The 20,807-nt window shown below is 46.6% G+C and overlaps 1 protein-coding gene across 3 annotated transcripts in view; it reads right to left on the bottom strand.

The window, feature by feature from the left end:
- Nucleotides 1–20,807, bottom strand: part of nav1b (neuron navigator 1b) — a 33,069-nt gene that overhangs the window by 5,075 nt on the left and 7,187 nt on the right. The window contains exons 4-22 of one of the 3 annotated variants that reach the window (XM_077604080.1): nt 15,702–15,846; nt 14,856–15,123; nt 13,601–14,303; nt 12,113–12,532; nt 12,002–12,043; nt 10,884–11,041; nt 10,553–10,729; nt 9,614–9,669; nt 9,395–9,418; nt 9,039–9,116; nt 6,665–6,748; nt 5,997–6,108; nt 5,793–5,914; nt 4,818–4,993; nt 4,600–4,756; nt 3,248–3,416; nt 3,095–3,171; nt 2,922–3,017; nt 1,989–2,157 (exon numbers count right to left, since the gene is read on the bottom strand). In XM_077604080.1, the coding sequence (XP_077460206.1) occupies nt 1,989–2,157; nt 2,922–3,017; nt 3,095–3,171; nt 3,248–3,416; nt 4,600–4,756; nt 4,818–4,993; nt 5,793–5,914; nt 5,997–6,108; nt 6,665–6,748; nt 9,039–9,116; nt 9,395–9,418; nt 9,614–9,669; nt 10,553–10,729; nt 10,884–11,041; nt 12,002–12,043; nt 12,113–12,532; nt 13,601–14,303; nt 14,856–15,123; nt 15,702–15,846 (3,233 nt within the window). The remainder of the gene's footprint in view (nt 1–1,988; nt 2,158–2,921; nt 3,018–3,094; nt 3,172–3,247; nt 3,417–4,599; nt 4,757–4,817; nt 4,994–5,792; nt 5,915–5,996; nt 6,109–6,664; nt 6,749–9,038; nt 9,117–9,394; nt 9,419–9,613; nt 9,670–10,552; nt 10,730–10,883; nt 11,042–12,001; nt 12,044–12,112; nt 12,533–13,600; nt 14,304–14,855; nt 15,124–15,701; nt 15,847–20,807) is intronic. The other 2 variants (XM_077604081.1, XM_077604082.1) reach the window with 2 other exon arrangements.

Consider the following 20,807-nt stretch of genomic DNA (forward strand, 5'->3'; position numbering starts at 1 on the left):
TCAGGGGGGAGGCGGGGCCAATAGAGCCAACCCGGTATCAAAATGTCAAACAAAATTAGAATGAAGTTTAGTGTAAAGTGAGATTCAACTTATTTTTGAGTGTCTGCATCGTCATCCAAGTTCATTTCAATTTGTTTATGTTATGTTACGAGCGCGTTGCCGGGCAAAAAGTAAATGCAACTAGGATCACAAAAGGGCCCCAAAATCAGAAAATTGTCTTTACCCGCAACTGAATATGATGTTTGACATTTAGCAGCTCTGACTGCTGCTTTTTTGATATTATCCCGGAGACAATGTTCATTTTGGTGCCGTTAATTAGCGATCCTCACGTGGCTTACCGGATTTCAATGCCCTAACTTGTGATGAACCTCCACTTAGGGACGGCAAACATGATATTTGTGATTAAAGAAGGACGGCGATGGGAAGACGAAGAAGAAGGTGTCGGGCGGCAAATGAGTTTACGTTAGCAGCTTGCGTGTGCCCTTCACCAGCTATGTGTTGCTCCAGCATTTGCCTCTGAAAATAACTCCCAGTGTAGCCGGGGCCACTCGGCAAGCTAGCGCCAGTGTTGGGTTCTGTATTGATATCCTCGGGGGGCGGGGTTAGGGGGCTAGCTCCGGTGGGTCGGCCAGCTGGATCCGGTTGGCACCGAGGTACCAGGTATCGGGTGACGGGAGAAAATTGCGATCCGTTTTTTTTGGCTTGGCTTTTGCCTCGTCGTGGTTGGACTCGGCTTTCATTGGTCCGGACTAAAATACAATGTATTTGGTTTGATGTGCTTTCTTTTCACATAGCAAATTTTTGGGGGTGAAAAATCAAAAGCAATCGTGCTCAGTAGTAAAAAAAAAGCGATGAACGTCTTGATCAATGTTCCCTGTAAGCTGCGCGTGTGCGCAATTGCGCACTACTCTCATCTTCTCTGCGCACAGCAAATCATATGGAGCGCACAAAATAAAATTCCCATTTTTTGTTTGTTTTTTTAGCTGTGAGGCCAACGCGCGAACCACTCATCCGCCGGGCCGCCCATTCATAGATATTAATCATTACATTTTATTATTACTAAATCATTTATGTGTAGTAGACATGATACTGATGTGTGCCCATAGCGAGCAATGATGATGTTGCTCACACCGGTCGGTACTCAGTGTGCTCAGGGAGGTTGTCTTTCTGCCCAGACAAACCAAAAATTAGAGGGAACATTGGTCTTGATCTCATCAGCATTTTTATGTGTATTCACAAACGCGTTTTTTATGTTGAATTGAAGACCAGATTTGGCTGGTTTGTAGTTTTCGCATCATCTTAAACGATGCCCCCACTTTTGGGGTTTCGTCCAAACCAAACGGTGCAGGTGCCAAGGCCCCCTAAAGGGTTGTGGGTTCGACCCAAGGTGGGTCCTCACTGAGTGGAGTTTGCATGTTCTCCTTGGGCTTGCGTGGGTTTTCTCCAGGTACTCCGCTTTCCTCCCACACGCCAAAAGCATGCACACTAGGCTAATTTAGCACTCTAAATTGCCCCTAGCTACGAGTAATTGCTTGTCTGTCTCGTCGTGGCCTGCCCACCCATTGAGGGTGTCCCCCGCCTGGTGCCCGTAGTCAGCTGGGATACGCTCCAGCACCCCCTGCAACCCTTGTCAGGATAAGCGGTTAAAAAATAAAATGTATGAAGGATGTCTTGATGCGTTTCCAAGGCAGCTTGGTGAGCGCTCCAATTTTCCCATCCATCCGTGAGTTTGGGAAAATAATCAAATAATGATCAATTAATGTCGGGGGAAAGGCAAGCCCTAATTAAATATTAAACTCTTGTAGGCTTCAAAACATTCTGGTTTCAAAAAAAACAAACAAAAAAACTGATTTAAAGGCTTGCGGGAAGAACTTGAGCTGACCTAGCAAACGCTACTTGATGTCTGTTTTGCAACTTCAATTGCATTTTTACAACAAACTGCAGCATAAAAGCGGATTCGACCCAGGTCGGGTCCGCCGAGGGTGTACCTTTAAGGGCCACGGTGATGCCGGTGGGCCCTCGGGACATGCAGCGAGAAGGCTGAGTCTCCGGCGCTTCTCCGCCCAGCACCCTCTTGATGTGACCCACGCTGTAGCTGTAGATGGAGTCGGTAGACAAGCCCAGACTGGAGCTGGGGTCCACCTTGGCCACGTAAACCTGGAATCCATGTAAAGGCGCGGTCATTGAAGAGGAAAAATAAATAAATCAGGGAACGGACGATAAAACTGTACGTTGGAGAACCCGATTTGCATCGCTCGACGTCAAGTCCGAAACGCGGACTCCGTTAATACCTATTGTTGTGAACATGATGGGAAATCGGGCCCGATCGGCTCATTTCCGCAAAAAAAGGATTGAGTTTTGTTTTTGTTTTTTTGCTGGAAAGAAACAAAATCATAAAATGCAATAATATTGCCAAAAGAAAAAAAACTGTGTTTTGTACTGCCCTGCCGCCAAGAGAATGCTACGCCAGCTGTCGCGGCAAGCTAACGCTAAGATAATGACAATCTCTAAAGTGTCTGAGTGGTGGCCCACGGGCCAAATCTGGCAACCCGCCTCTAATGATGAGTGCTGACTTTCTATTTGGATGATCAAATTCAAATCAAGATGATGAGATGGATAGGGAATATTTCCCGTGTTTCTCCCGTTTATCGCCCACAAATTAACGAGAAAAGCCAAAGGTAAAATTCTTCCATACTTTAGCTTAGCGTTAGCTTGCCGCCAAAACTAGCGGCATTTTCCCTTGGGCGCACGAGTTAGCAAACAATCGGAAAATCCTCCGACGTCAACGCTCTGACTTTGGCCGTTAACACATCTGCGTTTTTATGGCCGCGTGAGCCCGTGGACCGCCGGTTAAAATTAGCCACCGCGACAGCTGTTTGGCGAAGGAGCCGGGTGGTCCTCGGAGAAGACCGCCGTCTCACCTTGAAGGCCTGGCTGACGGCAGAGTCCAGCATGGGCCAGTCCATCCTGCCGTTCACCCGGACGGTCCCCACGAAGAAGTCCTGCTGCTTGACCTCCTGCAGAGGGCGACGAGGGTCGGTCGGTCGGTCGGTCGGGGGCGCCGGTCCCGCGGCTGGCCGAGCGGCGCTCTCACCTCTTTGAAGACGCGCAAGTCCGCCACGCAGACCACCACCCGGACGCGGTGGTCGTCCCGCTGCGAATCCGTGGAATCTGGCGCGAGGGAGCGACCGTGAGATTGGCTGGCTGGCGATGGAAAAAAAACCACGTGGCAAGTTTTGAGAGATACCTGTGCTGGTCCTCCTGGTGTCGCGCAGGGAATGGCGTGGCGACAAGTTGGCCAGGGAAGACAGACCCGAGGACTGGGAGACGGAGCTGGACGGTCCGGGAGACTGGCAGGGGGACAGGCTGCTGGTCTTTAATTGGTCGTTCTCCACCTTCAGGCTGTCCACCGTCCTCTGTTGAGGCGGGAATGATCAGCGGTGTAAAACAAGTCCGTCAATTTGAGATACAAGTAAAATTTCAGGCAAATTTCATTTCATTTATCTTGAGATACCAGACAAATTTTGATATACGAGCATACAGCGAACGCGAGAGGCTGCTCATGGCCACTGAGCGGAGCTTGCATTTTTCTCCCCGTTAGTCAGTGCGAATGGCGGAGCTTGTTCGCTAATACGAGAGGAGTATATACTACTTCTGGTTGGTAAGTGGCCGTGCATTATCCTATGGTGAGGACATTTGTTTGCATCATTTTGGGAATATTTTGAAGGGAAGACAAAAGCAAACGACCCTCGATAGTCTGAAAGTCAGGGTGGAGGCGGGGCCAATAGAGCCAAGAATGGTATCAAAATGTCAAACAAAATTAGAATGAAGTTTAGTGTAAGGTTAGATTTAACTTGTTTTTGATTGTCTGCATCGTCATCCAAGTTCATTTCAATTTGTTTATGTCATGTCACGAGCGTGTTGCCGTGCGCATTTGGATTGGATAACTTGGATAAGAAATTTCATTGTCACAGTAGCAAGAGGGTGAGGATGCAGAAATAGGAAAGGCATTTTAGACATAAATAGATAGGTCATAAGTTAATAAATAAATACATGAATAAATATATAAATAAGTGCGTCTCTGAAGTATATATATATATATATATATATATATATATATATATATATATATATATATATATATATATATATATATATATATATATATATATATATATATATATATACACACACACACACACATACACACACATATATATAAGCACACATACATACATATAGATGTACATGCATGCATATGGTAGGTCTTAACACTCAGCCATTTGTTTTGTTAAAGAGCCTGACAGCTGATGGGAGGAAGGATCTGCGGAAGCGCTCCGTCCTGCAACGAGGGTGCCGCAGTCTATTGCTAAAAGAGCTTCGGAGGGACTCCACAGACTCATGCAGGGGGTGGGAGGTGCTGTTCATGATGGACATCATGACATCATTGTTATTTTTTTGTGGCCCTAGTTTTCCTTTGATTAGCTGTCTTTGACAGCGAGAGAAATTGAAACGTTTTTGAGCTACGAAAGAGATCGTGTGTAAAAAGAGGTCAAGCGGACTCTGCTCTGGCACCCCGTTCATTGAATATGCTTGTACCTGCATGTTGGTCATGGTTTCCTGCAGCTGATCCAGCTGATGGGCGGAGCTCAAAGCTTCCAGTCGGATGTCCGTCAGCTTGCGTTCCTTTTCCCACAATTCCGAGCGCAGTTCCGACACCACCTTGTCATCGGGGCCTTTGCTCTCCTCGCCCATCCTACGGACGTTGTTCACGTTGCCATCTCGCCGCCATTCCTTGGGTGTTTTTCGGAGCTTACCCGGACGCCAGAGGTGAAACTTTGATGGAAGACGGCGGCGGGTTCGTCCCGTCCTGGCGGACTTTGGGCGAGGGCGGAGCCGACGACTCCGGGGTGGCGATTTCCTCGATGTCCGCGTAGGGACCCGTACCTTTGGCGCCCTTCTTGCTGAAGGCCTTGTTGAAAGAGCTGCGTAACTTGTTGACCAGAAAAGGGAAATCAAATCCATAAATACCTCCACTTATGAATGCTTCTAGGTACAAATTCCTCTAGATACAAAATTTTCAGATTGCCAAACCCTATGATATGCAAAAACATAGCAGTGAGGAAATCCTCCAAAAATGTAAATGCATTTCATGCACCCATTATTTTATTTTGAAATAGTCCCGGTCACATTGTGATCTGCTTTACTTTCACTTGAAGCCTCCCACAACAACAAAAACAATTTTCTAATCATTTTCTTTAAATGTTGTCTGTTTCGCCTATCTTTCATGCAAAAGTCATTTTAAAGGGTTTATATATATATATGAACAATTAAAAAAAAAATCCTTTTGTAAGATGAAGCAAATATTTTCTTTTAAATAATAATTACTTTTAAATAATCTTTTTTTATAAAACAAAAAAAGGACATTTTCTTCCTTTTTGGATAAAAAGGAGATAAAACGGTAATGTTCCAAAAATCTTTAGAGGACGTATCGCCTTGCAAAATGGTTCATTTGAAAAGAAATGAAAGAAATGACCCCGACAAAGATAAATATGCCAACCAAATGCACACGGGAAGAAAACGAATGGGTGAAAGAAATGGCGGATAAAGCGTTAACAAGCCATTTTGACTCACCTCATACACCTAAAAATAAAAATCAGGCGGTGGCGGCATGAGGGAAAGACAAGAGTGTTACTTCACAGCGGGATGGGGAGGCCATGCGGGAAAAGTTCGTCCAAATGGGCAAATAGACCTAAGTTAGCGTCATTTTTGTTGTTTTGCCACCAACTCACCCAGCTCTTTTTCTTCTTCTTCTTGGCCTCCTGTTCCTTCAGACTTCCCATGCTGGAGTGGCTGGTGGTGCTGGCCAGGCTGACCAGGCTTTCCGACGAGTTCTGACGATTCATCTGCAGTTCTGAGCACAAAGCGCCGATGGGTCTGGGTCCGACGTCCAAAGCCAAACGACAGATGGCCACGCCGGGGGAACGGCTTCCTACCTTTGGAGACCATTTCGGAATTATTGAGAGCGCCCTGAATGATATCGTGGGCTTCGGCGTTTTTGGTTTTCAGAATCTCGATGGTGTCCCTCAAGTCGTTCAGTTCCGAATCCTGAAGGAAGACACGGCGCCCCCGTCGTTTGTCACAATAACCACCCATTGTGATAGACCAAACTTCCACGCCAATATATTAAAACTCTTCAGTTTTTAATGACCGGAGATATCAACCAAAACAAGATTGTCAAATGGCGACGAGACACCCATTTTTAAAAATGGAATTCATCTCATTGCCAATTTTGATTTTCGAAGCCAACAGCTGATGTATTGGAAGTTGATTGATTTTGATTTTAGCAACCTTGGCCACTAGATGGTGCAAAACCACAATTAACACGGATCAAAATTCAAACTGTTATCATCATATTGGCTACACATCAGCTTGAAAAAGTGGATATAATCGACCCATCGGCCCAAAAAGCGATCTTTAAAAAAAGTCCACATATTGACCTAGCATATAAGACACCAGGATATATGGGCCAACTGATCAAAACCAAGTGATAAATTCATTGAAAGAGTTTTACTTGAATTTTATGAGCCACGCGATGGGACGTCCATCATGGCCAATGGCGCTGAAAGAGTTGATTTTTTGGGGGGGGAGGGAAAACACCAACCTTTTGTTCGGAGGAATCGGACAAAGTCTGCAGGCGAGCCGTCATCAGCGCCAGGCTCTGCTCGAAAGCCGCCACCAAGTTAGCCTGTTGGACACGCGGCAAGAGTTTGGTCATTTCAAATTGATGCTTAACGCGGAAAGTTTTGCTAAATCATTTCCCGCGGCAGGACGGAGGAAAGGGCGGAGCTACGTCGGTGGAAAGCGCTGACAAATGAAGCCAAAAGAAGCATTTTTTTTCCTGACTAAAATACTAAATAGCATTCATATTCCAGTATCTGCTAGCTTAATGCTAATATCCAAAAGTCGCGTTACCAAATTGGGCTATTTTGGAAGAAAAATACAGGGTTTGAGTGGATCAAATCAGGGTTTATTATGGCAACTTTTTTCACGTTAGCATTGGTTTGAAACTTTAGCGCTTCAACATGGATGGCTTACTCGTTCATTATACGGAACTTGGGTTTGGGTTTTTGCTTTTCCATTTTAGCGCTTCAACGTCGATTGCTTACTTGTTCATTCTAAGGAAGTCAACTTGCATTTATTTTTCATACTAAAATACTAAATAGCATTCATATTCGAGCATCTGCTAGCTTAATGCTAATATCCAAAAGTCGTGTTACCAAATTGGGCTATTTTGGAAGAAAAATACAGGCGTCGAGTGGATCAAATCGGGGTTTATTTTGGCAACTTTTTTCGCGTTAGCATTGGTTTGAAACTTTAGCGCTTCAACATGGATGGCTTACTTGTTGATTATACGGAACTTGGGTTTGGGTTTTTGCTTTTCCATTTTAGCGCTTCAACGTTGATTGCTTACTTGTTCATTCTAAGGAAGTCAACTTGCATTTTAGTGGCGCTCCGTAATGCCATTTACACCATTAATAAGCATCAAATCATAAGGGGAGCGAGGTTCCAACAAACCTGTCCTAACTGCTACGCCCGACATCCGCGGGGGCGACCGGTTAGCGGGCCGAGGAAGGGGGCGGGGTGGCGAGCGGCGGGAAGAGAAAACAAAAGAGAGGGACAGTGGTGGTTAGGCGTGAATGCAACCCCAATAACGTGGCAGTTTCGTTAGAAATCCAGTTGAAAGATATTAAAACAGGAAGTGAGCGAGTGAGCGAGTGAGCCAGTGAGTCAGTGTCCACAGCTGGATTTACACGGCGAGCTTCCACTCTCTAATACATCTTTTCCAATATTATTCCTGGAGAGACATCATGGCAATTTCAAACACAAGAAAATGTGTGCCTTCTTTTGTCATTTCAACACGTTTAAAGTCTTGGAAAAGTCTCTTTTGACAACATTCTTATGCTAATGCTAACTAATGAGCGTATGCATGAAGAAAGGTCTCTTTCAAAAAATGATGATTCAAAAGACACGGTGCCGAAACGACGCTCGACACTCAGCGCTTTCCATATTTTAGCTCGCAGGTTAGCGGAGAGCAGTATGCAGAGCCATGTGTGGCTCATGGGCCATAGGCTCTAATATAAAGTCAGCAGGAGGAATAGAATTTGAGGATATACTAATAACTTAAGAATAAAACAACTCAATAGACAAAAAAATCAAGTAAATTCTAGCAATTTGCTCTGAAAAAAAGACAATTGGGTTCAAAAATGTCAATGTCAACTCGATTTTATGTGGGCCGGACCATTTTAGATATAATATTTAGATATTTTTTTTATAAATGGATTAAAAGAACTGGATTAAAAGCCCTGAATATTCCGTTTTTATAGATATAAAACAATGTTTATTTTAGCTTTTTTAAATATATTTTTAGATTTTACAAAATGATTTTTGAACTAAAAACACAGAAAAATGGATTAAAAAATGACAATTATGGATTTAAAAGGGGGAAAATCAGGAAATTGAATCTACATCTATACTCTTCATTTGAATTTGATCCTAAAACAGAAAGTCGGCACTCATCATTGACTTTCCCGGGCCACGCAAAATGATGCGGCGGGCCAGAATGGGCCCCCGGGCCGCCACTTTGACACCTGTGCTCTAATATAAACTCAGTAGGAGGACTATAACTTGAGGATATACTAATAAGTTAAGAATAAAACAACTCAATAGACCATAAAGTCAAGTAAATTCTAGCAATTTGCTCTGGAAAAAAAAAAGGGTTCAAAAACGTCTATGTGAAATGAACCCAAATTTTTTTTTCCTTTCTTTGCGATTTACAGCTAGTCGAATATTAAAGTCAGCTGACTTTATGTTGGCTGATTGTGTTGCAAATCAATTTTTTTTTTCCACCTCTAAAATGCACACGGTGTAAATCCAAGCGGTAAAAGCAAGCGGCGAGTCACGGCGTGAGGGCTCTTATTTTGAAAAGAAGCGAGCGTGACGACGACGGCAAACGCTACGGAAAAAGTGGGACGTACGTTGGCGGACAGCTGCATGGTCAAGTCGGCCACTTTTTCCTGCGACGATTCGAGCTCGCGCCGCAGTTTGCGGATTTGCTGCGGAGCAAATGGGCAAAAATCAGCATTTCACTTCAAATCGATTGGACCATCGTAACGGTCTTTTTTTATGTAAAAAATCCCAATATAGAGATTTTTTTTGGTGTGTGTGGCCAACTCTGGTTCCAAGTTGTTAAGTAGATCTAATGCAACATTTTAAAGTGGGGGAAAAAAAGGTCTTGGATGGATTTTTTGCGCTGTTGTCAAGCCTCCGCCGCCGCCACAAAACAACCGACAAAACAAAGATTTGTAAGAAAAGAATGACCCGGTTGCCTCACCTCCCCTTGGATCCTTTCCTCGTTCTAAGCCAGTCATTCCGAAAGCGTGAAAATCAGAGAGGGAACTTGAGAACCACTTGTTCAAATTGCATTCAAACAAAAACAACATGGCGTTGGCTCTTTTTGAAACTCATTAAAAATGATATGTTGGCCGTTCCCGAAGGTCATTAAAAGCGTTAAGGTCAGAAAATACTTTGGCTGAAAATATGATTTACTCACCGAGGAGGAGTAGTTGGAAGAAGCGTTGGAAGCTAAAGAAAGGACGGAGCCGTGAACTGCAAAAAAAAAGAAAAAAAGAGGTAAGAAATGAGTACATTTAGCCTTCAAAAGAGAATAAAAAGCAAAAAACTGAGCTTTAAAACCATTCAAAATGATTGACTTCAATTCATCATTTCAAAGTTAGGTTTTGTTCATTCCTTTTCTGTACCGCTTATCCTCACAAGGCTCCCCCGGGGGTGCTGGAGCCTATCCCAGCTAACTACCAGTGCCCAAGGGCAGGGCACGGGGAGATAAAGGACAGCCAATCATAGCTAGGGGTGATTTAGCACACAATTAGCCTAGCATACATCTTTTTGGGGGATGTGGGAGGAAACCCGAGTACCTTTCGAAAACCCACATGAACATGCAAACTCCACGCAGTGACGATCCACCTGGGATCGAACCCTCGACCCCAGAACGGCAAGGCCAACCAATTCTCACCGGGCTTAAAAGTCAACATACATGAAAATGTGTACTTTTTTTGGTCATTTCACCAATTTTCAAGTACAAAAAGTCTCTGAATTCTTTGACAACATTGCTACGTTGTTAGTTGCTAATCAATGAGTATCTCCATGCATTCTGATTATAAGGTGCTGGACCCATCAAAAGAGTCATATGTGGCTCCTGAGCCATAGGTTCCCTAAAGGGTTAAATACTCCAGTTTAACCCCTTAATGGCAACATTTTGAAATTCATTGGGAACCACTTGCTTTCTACTTTCAGCTCAATAAATAAATAATGGAAAATTGAAAAAAAATACAAATACATTTTGAATATAAATCACTCATTTTGATCAGGGAGGTCACACCTATTCAGGTCAATAGGTTCAAAAAGGGCCCGTATTTGTTTGTAGAAAGATTTAAAAATGAAAAAAAAAAACAAGGTTCAAAGTTTGGCTCACCGTCATCGGTGGCTTCACGGAAAGAACCGGAACGCATCATGCTTTTGGGCCGATCCGCCGCCAGCGACATGGTGCTGCCCAGAGGGGAGGAGCCGTAGTAGAGCTCCCCGTCGCCGGGGGGGCCGATGCTGTTGGAGCGCGATATCCTCGGGGTGCCGGAACAGGAAATTGGGGCCACTTTCACAAGAAAAAAAAATACAAATAAATGAATGTCAGCAGAAAGTGGGACGCCACAGTTAGCATACATGCTAGTTCTGCAGAGGCAACACTAAAAATGCCTTCTTTAAAAAAATATCGATATTTTTTTTTCCCAGTACATTGGTTGACTCACCCACGTTGGTGAGAGGATATTTGGCAGCGGACAGGAGGCTGAGCGAGCGGGTGGGCGACGGAAGCTGCGGCGGGCTGTCGCGCTCCGACGCCGCGTTGTGCGAGTGGCGACGGCCCGCTTTCACGCCGTCGTTTTCCGACAGACTGGAGCTGCAGCGTCTTGAGGGGGGCCACAAAGTCCGGTGAGGTGAAAAAGGCAACGGAATTGTGCAACGGCGAGATTTCTTCAGTTTAAATATTATCATTTGCATACCTGTCAACCTCTGCCGATAAGTGCCCTTATAAATGATTATGATTCCCCTTTACAAACCCCAAAAAAACCTTACAAACACCGTACGACTCGTACGGTGTTTCTAAGGTTTTTTTGGGGTTAGCCTGTTAGCTGCCGTGATTGCTCATTCAAGACTATTTCTCGTTGGCAAGTGGTCGTGGGTTATCCTATTGTGAGGACATTTGTGTGCATCATTTTGGGAATATTTTGAAGGGAATCGTACAACAGCAAACAGCCCATCGATAGCGAACTTGAGGGTAGAGGCGTGGCAAAGCGCCAACCCGGCCAGAACCAAGGTTACAAAAGATTACAACAAAATTAGAATTCACTTTTGTGTCAAGTTACATTAAACTTATGTTTGAGTGTCTGTATATATTAATCCAAGTTCATTTAAATTTGTTTGTTCCGTTTACGAGTGCGTTGTCGTGGAAAAAAAACGAACCCCACCCCCCCACGCCCCAAACGTCTCCGTCTCCCGTCGGCAAAATCTGCCCAATTTTAGTTAGATTAAACACATTTTATTTCTATTAAACCACTAGTTATGTGTTACTTTGTTAGTAGATGGTGAATTAGAAGAAATCAAACATTTTTCCAATCCAATATCCTGTTTTTGGTGTTTTTTCCAGAGAGTTGGAACGAATTAATTTGTTTCCCATTCATTTCAATGGAAAACGTCCGCTCGAGTGACGAGAATCTCGTCATACGAGCTCAGTTCCGGAACGGATTAAGCTCGTATCTCGAGGTACCACTGTATTTATATACCAATCAACGCCTGCGCAAAATGACCCCGCATGAAAAAGTGACATCTTTTTGAGAAAAAAAAAAACAAATGTTATACGTATACGTACTCTAGGCCTTTCTTGGGCAAGGTGTTCCTGTCCGTCTGCAACCTATGGAGAGGAAGGAGAAGAGATTTAGCTTCTGAAAGAACCTCCCAGTCCGACGAAGAGGACACCCACCCTTCGGTGAGGTTGAGGGAAGTCCTGCTCCCGGCGCCCCACGTCCCCCTCTCCTTGCCCCCGGACTCTTTGGCCCCGAACCTGGCCCGGGGGGGCACGCTCATCTGCAGGGGAAGCGACTCCATGCTGCGGTGCACGCCGGACAGTTTGGGGTAGAGCGAGGGCGACCCGTAGGAGCCGGCGTAGGAGCCGGCGTAGGAACCGGCGTAGGAACCGGGGGAGTCCACGTGCAGCGCCGGGGCCGGGCTGGGGGTCAGCCGGGATCCGGGCTGAGAAGAAGACGCCAGGTCCTGCAGCTTGGAGAAGGGGGGCACCTTGGGGGGAAGGTCTTGAATGCTCACGCAGGAGTCCAAGCTGTTGGAGGTCACCTTGTCCAGGTGGGCCAGGCTGGGGGGACGACCCAGAGACTTGGCCAACATCCTATCGGGAAAAAGACAAAAACGTCACCGCGTGATTCCGTCGTAGTTCTGTGATCTTTGGGGATTTAGCCCGGCTGGTTTTTGGGGTTGGCATGTGGCAAATAAGGAAAAAATAGGATTGAATGTGGCTCAAGTCCAGCCTGCATTGGTTCATTCATTTGCTGAACCGCTTACCCTCACAAGGGTCTATCCCAGCTGACTCGGGGCCAGAAGTGGGTGACACCCCGAATGGGCAGACAGCCAATCGCGGGGCACGAGGAGTCAAACAACCAATTAGAGCAGGGGTAGGGAACCTATGGCTCGGGAGCCATATGCGGCTCTTTCCATGAGTGGATATGGCTCTCAGGTAAAATATGAAAATGAATGGTGAGAGAGTCCCGAACATACTAATAGGAGCATCATTGTGGTGTTGACACTACCTCTACCACCACTTTAATCATAATTTTGTTTTTTATTACACTTCTACATGGATGATATCATTGATACTGATTTATTAGCAACGTCAAAAAAAGGTTGTCAAACGAATTTGGAGACTTTTTATACTTAAAAGTGGTGAAAGGACAAAAAGATCACACATTTTCATGTCATTTTACTTTTCAATTCTGAGAATGGCTCTCAAGAAATAACATTAGAAAATAGGAATTGTTTATGGCTCTCTCTGTCAAAGAGGTTCCCGACCCCCGAATTAGAGTCTTCAATTAGCCTAGCGTCCATGTTTTCGGGATGTGGGAGGAAAGTGGAGTACCAGAAGAAAACGTGGACGGACATGCCAACTCCACACCTAAGACCTACCGTATGCATGCATGTACATCTATATGTATGTATGTATATGTGTGCTTATATGTATGTATGTGTATGTATATGTATATATATACACAGTATTTTCACGGATATAAGGCGCACTTAAAAGTCTTAAATTTTCTCCAAAATAGACAGGGCGCCTTATAATCCAACGTGACAACGAAATTTCCCGATTCGGGATGAATAAAGTTATCCAAACCAATCCAATCCAATCCACACAGTGACGGATCCTCCTGGAATCAAAGCTCACACGGCAAGATGGACTCACCTGGGCGTGGTGGGCGACGACAACTCGGGATATTTTCCACCGCCGCCGCTCCGCCTCAGGCCGTGCAATTTGAGCAGCGAGGACTCGGCTTGAAGCGGATCGCCTCTCGGGGGAGCGCCGTCCCGCTCCATTCCGGCGCACACGGCCTTGGCCCTGGCCTTTTCCTTCTCCCGGTCCGTCTGGTTGACCGGGGCCGCCGCGCCGCGCTCGGAGACCTTCCCGGCCAGTCGCTCGGCCGCCTCTTTGGACCTGGGGCCGGCCGATCCCACGCCCGCGGGCTTGAGGGTCAGCGGATTGGCGTCCAGGGGTCGGGACGCCGGGCGGCCGATGACGCTGAAGGCGCTGGACTTGGCGGGCCGGGGCAGGCTGCGGTACTGGAAGCCGTTGCGAGCGTTGGGCCCCAGGAAGCCCGATTCGCCGGCGCCGGCGGCGTCGAAGCTGTTCTTGCGACCGGAGGGGGGCGCGGGCCTCGCCTTGGAAGGTTTCCCCAGGGTGGCCGAGCCCCCCGCCGTCGGCGCCGCGGCCGCCGGCGTTCTCTTGTAGCCGAAAGAGGGCTGACTGGGCGCCGGCCTGGCTAAGCCCGAGGGGGGTTTCCGGGGCTCCATGCGATGATCCCGGCTGGCGTCGGAACGCGACCGCTGGAGACCGCCGCTTTTGACGGACATCTTGGATTTGTCCTGAGGACGCTCGCCCGTCCTGACCGCTGCGGCGAGAAGACGAGAAGTTAGGGCGTTCCCGGCGGGAAAACAGAGAGTTTAAAAGGGCATCAAAATGATGAATCGGCGGCGGCGGAAAACCTCGGCGCTCCTGCCAAGTTCGGCTACAAGCAAAGACGCATCTGGATTTAATTGGGGGAACTTTGATGCCCCCCCCACGGTCCCCCATCACGTGTCAATTACTGCCGGCCTTTAAATTCATAAGAGGCAATAAAAGTATGGTTTGGATTCGAGTCCATTGAAATCCAAACATCGGGCACATGATCAAAGCAAACGGGAGTTTGTTTGGTTTTGGTTTTTATCTACAGCTGCGCTCCATATAGCCGTTAGAAAAGGGATTTAGCTTTGTGCTAACTCTTATTTTGAAAAGGAAAAATGGCAACGCAGCCTCATTGTGGAGAACAATTGTGAAAATAGTGTTGAATTTGGTTCGCACATGCAGTTGAAATCAAGGCTAGATTCTCCTGCATTTCTCATCTTCAACACCAGATGGAGCCGATCTCAAAGCGCAACGATTTCAGGCGACCGTCTCGTCTCACCTGCCACTTTGAGCACGCTCTGCGACGCGTGAGTGATGGGCGAAGTGACGCCCACGGGAGGATGGCGACTCTTGTTGAAGCCGGTCAGCGCCCCCAAAGTCCGAGGCTTCCTGGCCTCCTCGCCGGGAGCGGGCGGCTTCTTCCGCCACTTTCCGGGCACCTCCGTCTTCAGGCTGCCCGTCTCGTAGCCCCGCCCGCCCTTGGCGTCCTCACCGTACCAGGAGAGGCCGCTCTCCGCCAGGGAGCGCTTCTCGGCGTCCGTGCGGAGCTGCGGACACGGGGGGGAGATTCCCGTTGCGTGCCGTTGCGTGGTACGACGGCGCAATCTGCGATCTTTCTTTCGTCTCGCTTGCGTTCCGGAGGGGAAGAAGCGGAGCACGTTCAAAGCGGTGAAAAGAAAAACACGACGGCAAGAATGGGAAAAACATTCGGGAGGGCGGAGCCTACCCCAGGTAACCACGGGCACCCTGAATAGCCAGCCAATCGCAGGGCACAAGGAGACAAACAAGCCATCATGGTTAGGGGCTATTGAGAGTGCTAAATTAGCGTAGCATACATCTTTTTGGAGATGTGGAAGGAAAGCAAAATTAGCGTAGCATGCATCTTTTTGGGGATGTGGAAGGAAAGCAGAGCGCCCAGAGAAAAGCCACGCAAGCCCGGGTAGAGCATGTAAAATGTAATCGGTGATGACCCAACCTGGGTTCGAACCCAGTACCCCAGAACGGTAAAGCCAATGGAAAAAAAGACGTCTCCCGCTTTGTGCCGTGTGGGTAAAAACCCTCAAAGCCGGGGAAAAGCCACGCGTGTCCGTCCCAGTCTCGGTCCCGCGTTTGGCCAATGGCTCACCATGACAGAAGAGTTGCGTCGGGATCCCAGCGGCGTGTTGGGGAGCGAGGCCAGGGAGGGGCTGACGTTGAACTCCTCGGAACTGACGTTGTCCGAAACCTCTCCGTCGCTGAGTCCGCTGCTGATGGAGCTGCTTTCGTCCCACCTGAAAGGACAAAAACACGCAAAAGGTGTCAAGCAAAAAAAAAAAAAGCCCAAACGCTAAGCTAACAAGCTCACCACAACTACGCGGCTTCATATGGACGATCCCTTACGTCAGGAGCAGCATTTAAAAATCCAATCTGCCAAATTATTTTGTTAAATATCACTTATTATTAGTTTTTTTTTAAATGGGCTGGGCCCCGTGTTTGAAGTGAGAATCAAAATAAGAGAAACATGAAACAAGGCAAAGAAGCACAGTAGAAACAAAATGTGACAAGACGCAAAAGAGCCGCATGCGACTCGAGAGCCACATGTTCGCCATGTCTGGCATAGGCTATGATGTATTTTTCCAATGTATTTGCATTTGACTATAATTTCTTCTTTTTTTAAATCACATATTTACTTGAGAGTGAAGTTAAAATGTTGGCATGACGGGGTTAAACTGCAGTATTTAACCCTTTAATTGAATTATAAGTCTGAGAATGTTTGACGAGTGGGAAAATATTCAATGGAAAACATGGATATGGGATGACTTATCTTTTGGCCACACTTCAGAGGAAGTCATGAAGTAGATCAGCCAGTAAATAGTGGGATTGTTCCCATTAAAAAAATAAAAGAATATATTGAAATATGTTATACTGGTCTGCCAAGATGGCGCTGGGTGGACTGGGAACAGAAATTGGGACAACATGAGGCAGGAAAAGTACTTTGGCGCCACAACAATGGGATTTTTAGCCACAACATGGCTAATCCGCGCTCCAATGATAAAGTTTCATGTTCTGCTTTTTGCTCCACCCTGATGGGTGTGGCCTCTTCACTCCCCGATGCGTCAACGGCGCCTTGTCAGCATTCAAAAAAAACTTGGCGGAAAAATTCCAAGCATTAGAGGATGAACTCAACTCATGAGCCAGCACATCGTCTCGCTTTTATTTACGACGGGGCAACGTGGGTGGCGTTTTTCGTCGTTTTTCTCCAGTCGTTGGTTTCACGACCCACGTCGGGGGAGGGGGGGTGTCGGCCCCAGATGTCGACCAATCCCATTTGGGGAATATAATAATCAGAATAATGTGTGATGCGCTCATGTTGGAACGTTGATCCTAAAAAGTACTAAGTGGTGCAAAAAGACAGATAAAAGGTCAGAGTTTGACTGTTATTGATGGCGATAGATGTCCCATCGGTTTAAGATGGGAGGGACGGCAGCAGTCATGTGTTGTTTGGAGAGATTGTCGAGGAACAGTTTGAAAAATTAAAAAATTGAATGTACTATAAGTGACAGGTATAAAAATGGGAAAATATTTCAGCTACATTTTCTTGCTATTGATAATTTTGTGAAAAACTGAAATTCTGACAAAAGCAAAACCTCTGTTAAATCCACAATATCTGTCATGGCCGCCGGCGCGTTGATATTTTCCATCCACGCTGGGTGTCATGCGATACGCGCCAAAGCGTTGAGTGCGGGCGGCGTGCTGTCGGCGCCGGCGACGGCGGCCAAACCTTATCAGCGTCGCCGTGGCGATAACATCTCAGCGGCTTGTTTTTACATCAAGTCGAATGAGGATTTAAAATCCTGAAACTGGGTGCGGTTAGCGCGTGGGCCTCGTTGTGCTGGGGTCGTAGGTTCGATCCCAGGTGGATCTTCACTGTGTGGAGGGTTTGCACGTTCTCCCCGGGCTCGTGTGGGTTTTCTCCGGGTACTCCGCTTGCCTCACTTATCCCAAATACATGCATGCTAAGCTAATTGTATGCTAAATTGTCTCTGGCCATGAGCGTGATTGGTTGTTTGTCTCCTTGGGCCCAAAGTCGGCTGGGATATGCTCCGGCACCCCCCCCCACGAGGATAAGCGGTTGGGCATTTGAACGAATGGCTGCATTAGAGAGCACGTACGCTGCAGCATAGATGCGGCGAACAGAAGAAAGCAAAGTGGTGCGTGGCCCAAGGTGGCTCTGGATGGTGTTGCCATGGCAACCCTCCGCCGTTGACCCACTGACGGGGGATGCCTCGCGTGTCAACGTGATAACTGCACAATGGCGAGTGACATTTATTTGAACATATTTCATGGAAGCGGCCTTTTCCGGACAATGCGACATTTCCTTTCCGGCACTTTTAAGAACGCTTTTTAAATGTTACAATGGCGCTTGGATTTGTTGTGCTTAAGGGACGATGGCGATGGTGTTATGTCACGCATTGAAGGAGTGCCGCGTTCGATTTCGGTTCCCGTTATCTATGCAAATGAGCCTTCATTTGTCAGCTAGTCACTTGAAGAACTGGATTTGACCAGTTTTGGGAGCCCAGACTCGGTGCTGAGGTCTCGCCAAACAGACCGCGGACCTTCTCCCGAGCGCTTCCTGCTACAGGAGGACGCCATATTTTACGGTGGTACCAAATGCCATACGACACACTCCATGTTCGAATGACAAGATACAGTGGTACCTCGAGATACGAGCTTAATCCGTTCCGGGACTGAGCTCGTATGACAAGATTCTCGTGACTCGAGCGGAAGTTTCCCATTGAAATGAATGGGAAACAAATTAATTTGTTCCAACTCTCTGAAAAAAGTAGTACTTTATCCACGGCAACAATGCACTCGTAAACGAACAAACAAATTTAAATGAACTTGGATAACTATATACAGACACTCAACGTTTAATGTAACTTCAAACAAAAGTAAATTCTAAATTTGTTGTCATCTTTTTTGACCTTACGTAGTTCTACGGGTGGCTTGACACCACCTGGCCGCTCCGCCCAAGTCTTCAAAACCAACGCATCAAGAGTTGTTTGTTTTTGTCTACCCTTCAAAATATTCCCATAATGTCGCATACAAATGTCCTCACAATAGGATAACGCACGACCACTTGCCAACGAGAAGTAGTCTTGAATGAGCGATCGCGGGAGCTTCTTTCCTTAGAAAGAATAACAGGCTACCCACGTATTGATTGTGGGTAATGAAGTTTTATTCTGAGAAAGGTTGCCATTGCCTATCGGTCGGTGTTGTGTGCACGAGTATACTTCATTACCCAGAAAGCCCTCTTTTTGCCCGCGCATGCGCGTTGAGCGTTTTCTGGTCTTAGGAGAAACTCGTCTGAATTAATTGTTCCGTGCTCGTAGATATTGTTATACACGAAAGATATGCAAAAAAAGACCCGGCTTGGTCGCATCACGAAATTTTGATCGCATGACGGGCGAATTATTCGATTGAAATTTCCCTCGTAAGACGAGAATTTTGTATGACGAGCGGTCGTATGACGAGGTACCACTGTATCTACAATAGGACGGAATTATGGAAGGAAGAGGAGATGTTGGCGTTGAGATGATGGGGAAGCTTAATGAGGACTTCCAGCTTGTTGCCATGGTTACGCCGGAGCCGCCTGATCTGCTGCCGTGAGCTTTTTTTGAGTGTACAGTAGAAAATGCGACGCTAGGCTGGCATTTGAAAAGTGCGACTAGGAAAGCCGATTAGCCGTACGGAAAATAACCGGCCAGAGATCTTTGCAAATTACAGACGAGGGGAAAAGAGCGCTCCCTGTATTTTGCCGTCTTTTGGAGGATGAGTTGCCTTTACCAGCTGGGATTGCTATTTTTTACCCACATTGCGGGTAAAAAAGTAGTCATTTGTTTTTTTTTGTTTTTTTGAAGGATGCCTTTTTAACTTTGAACCTTTGCATCGGTCTCTAAAAGTGGCACTTGGGTCATTTGCGTGTATTCTAGCACGCGGAGCAAACTCCCGCGAGTCATAAAAACCACGGAGCAGCTGTTTTTATCCCGGTGTCACCTTGACGACACGCCCGGGGCTTCTGGGAAATGCTGCCCTGGCGCTTTGCTAACCTGGCGTACATGACAATTGAAGTTGTGAAATGATTGAATGAGTGGCGTTATATCAGGAAAGTTTCGGAGGTGAGCCTTTATTTGAAAATGGGGTCATTTTCTGAACCGCTTATCCTATATATAAAGGTGGGGGGCCTATCCCAGATAACTGCAGGCACCTACTATATATGTTTTTTTACTGGGAAAACACACTTTGAAAAGTCGTACGGTGTTTATAAGGTTTTTTGGGGGGTTGTAAGGGGAATCATAATCATTTATAAGGGCAGTTATCGGCAGAGGTTGACAGGTATGATTTATTTAACAGGGCTGGGCAAACTAAAAAAAGGGGCCAAAGTGAGTGCTTTGGATTCAACCTCGAAAGAGCAAAATGTTCTACAATACTAGTGTCCTGCAAGTGCAATCAGTGGATTGCAGTCAGGTGCTTCTCGTTTCAGCCCAACCCCCGCTGCTTCAAGTTTGTCAGTTCGGTCGCTGCTGGATGGTTTGAACAGGAAAAGCTGCCAATCTGCCCCCACCCACCCACCCCTGTTGGCCCAACCCCCGTTGATGCAACTTTGCCTGATATGTGTGTGCTGGATGACTTGCAAAACCAAAAGCTGCTTGGTATAAACTGTCAAAGTCAGTTCAAGACTTTTTTTTTACCTACCTATTTCAAACGTGGGCCATAAAAAGTGCAAACTTTTGACCATTGATGAGTGAGTGAGTGAGTGCCTCAAAGAAATTGAAGCATTGGACATATGAAGGAAGAAGACAGTGTCCCATTAGACTAGGCATTTATTTAACAGGGCTGGGCATTTTTTTTTTTTTAAGGGTAAAAGTGAGTGCTTTGGTTTCAACTTCTAAAGAGGAAAGCTTTCCACAATACTAGTGTCCTGCAAGTGCAATCAGTGGATTGCAGTCAGGTGCTTCTCATTTCAGCCCAACCCCCGCTGCTTCAAGTTTGTCAGTCATCTCAGTCGGTCGCTGCTGGATGCTTGAACCAAAAGATGCCCCCACCCCACCCCACCCCACCCACAGCGGCCCGAACCCCGGTTAATTCGATTTTGTCACCTATGTGGTACGCTGGAAGCACGGCAGCAGGCAGAAAGGCCATGCAGAGGGTGATCAACACTGGCCTGAAGTTTGTGGGAGGAAAGCAGAGT

This window comes from Stigmatopora argus, chromosome 6 (assembly GCF_051989625.1).
Source record: "Stigmatopora argus isolate UIUO_Sarg chromosome 6, RoL_Sarg_1.0, whole genome shotgun sequence".
Lineage (NCBI taxonomy): Eukaryota > Metazoa > Chordata > Actinopteri > Syngnathiformes > Syngnathidae > Stigmatopora > Stigmatopora argus.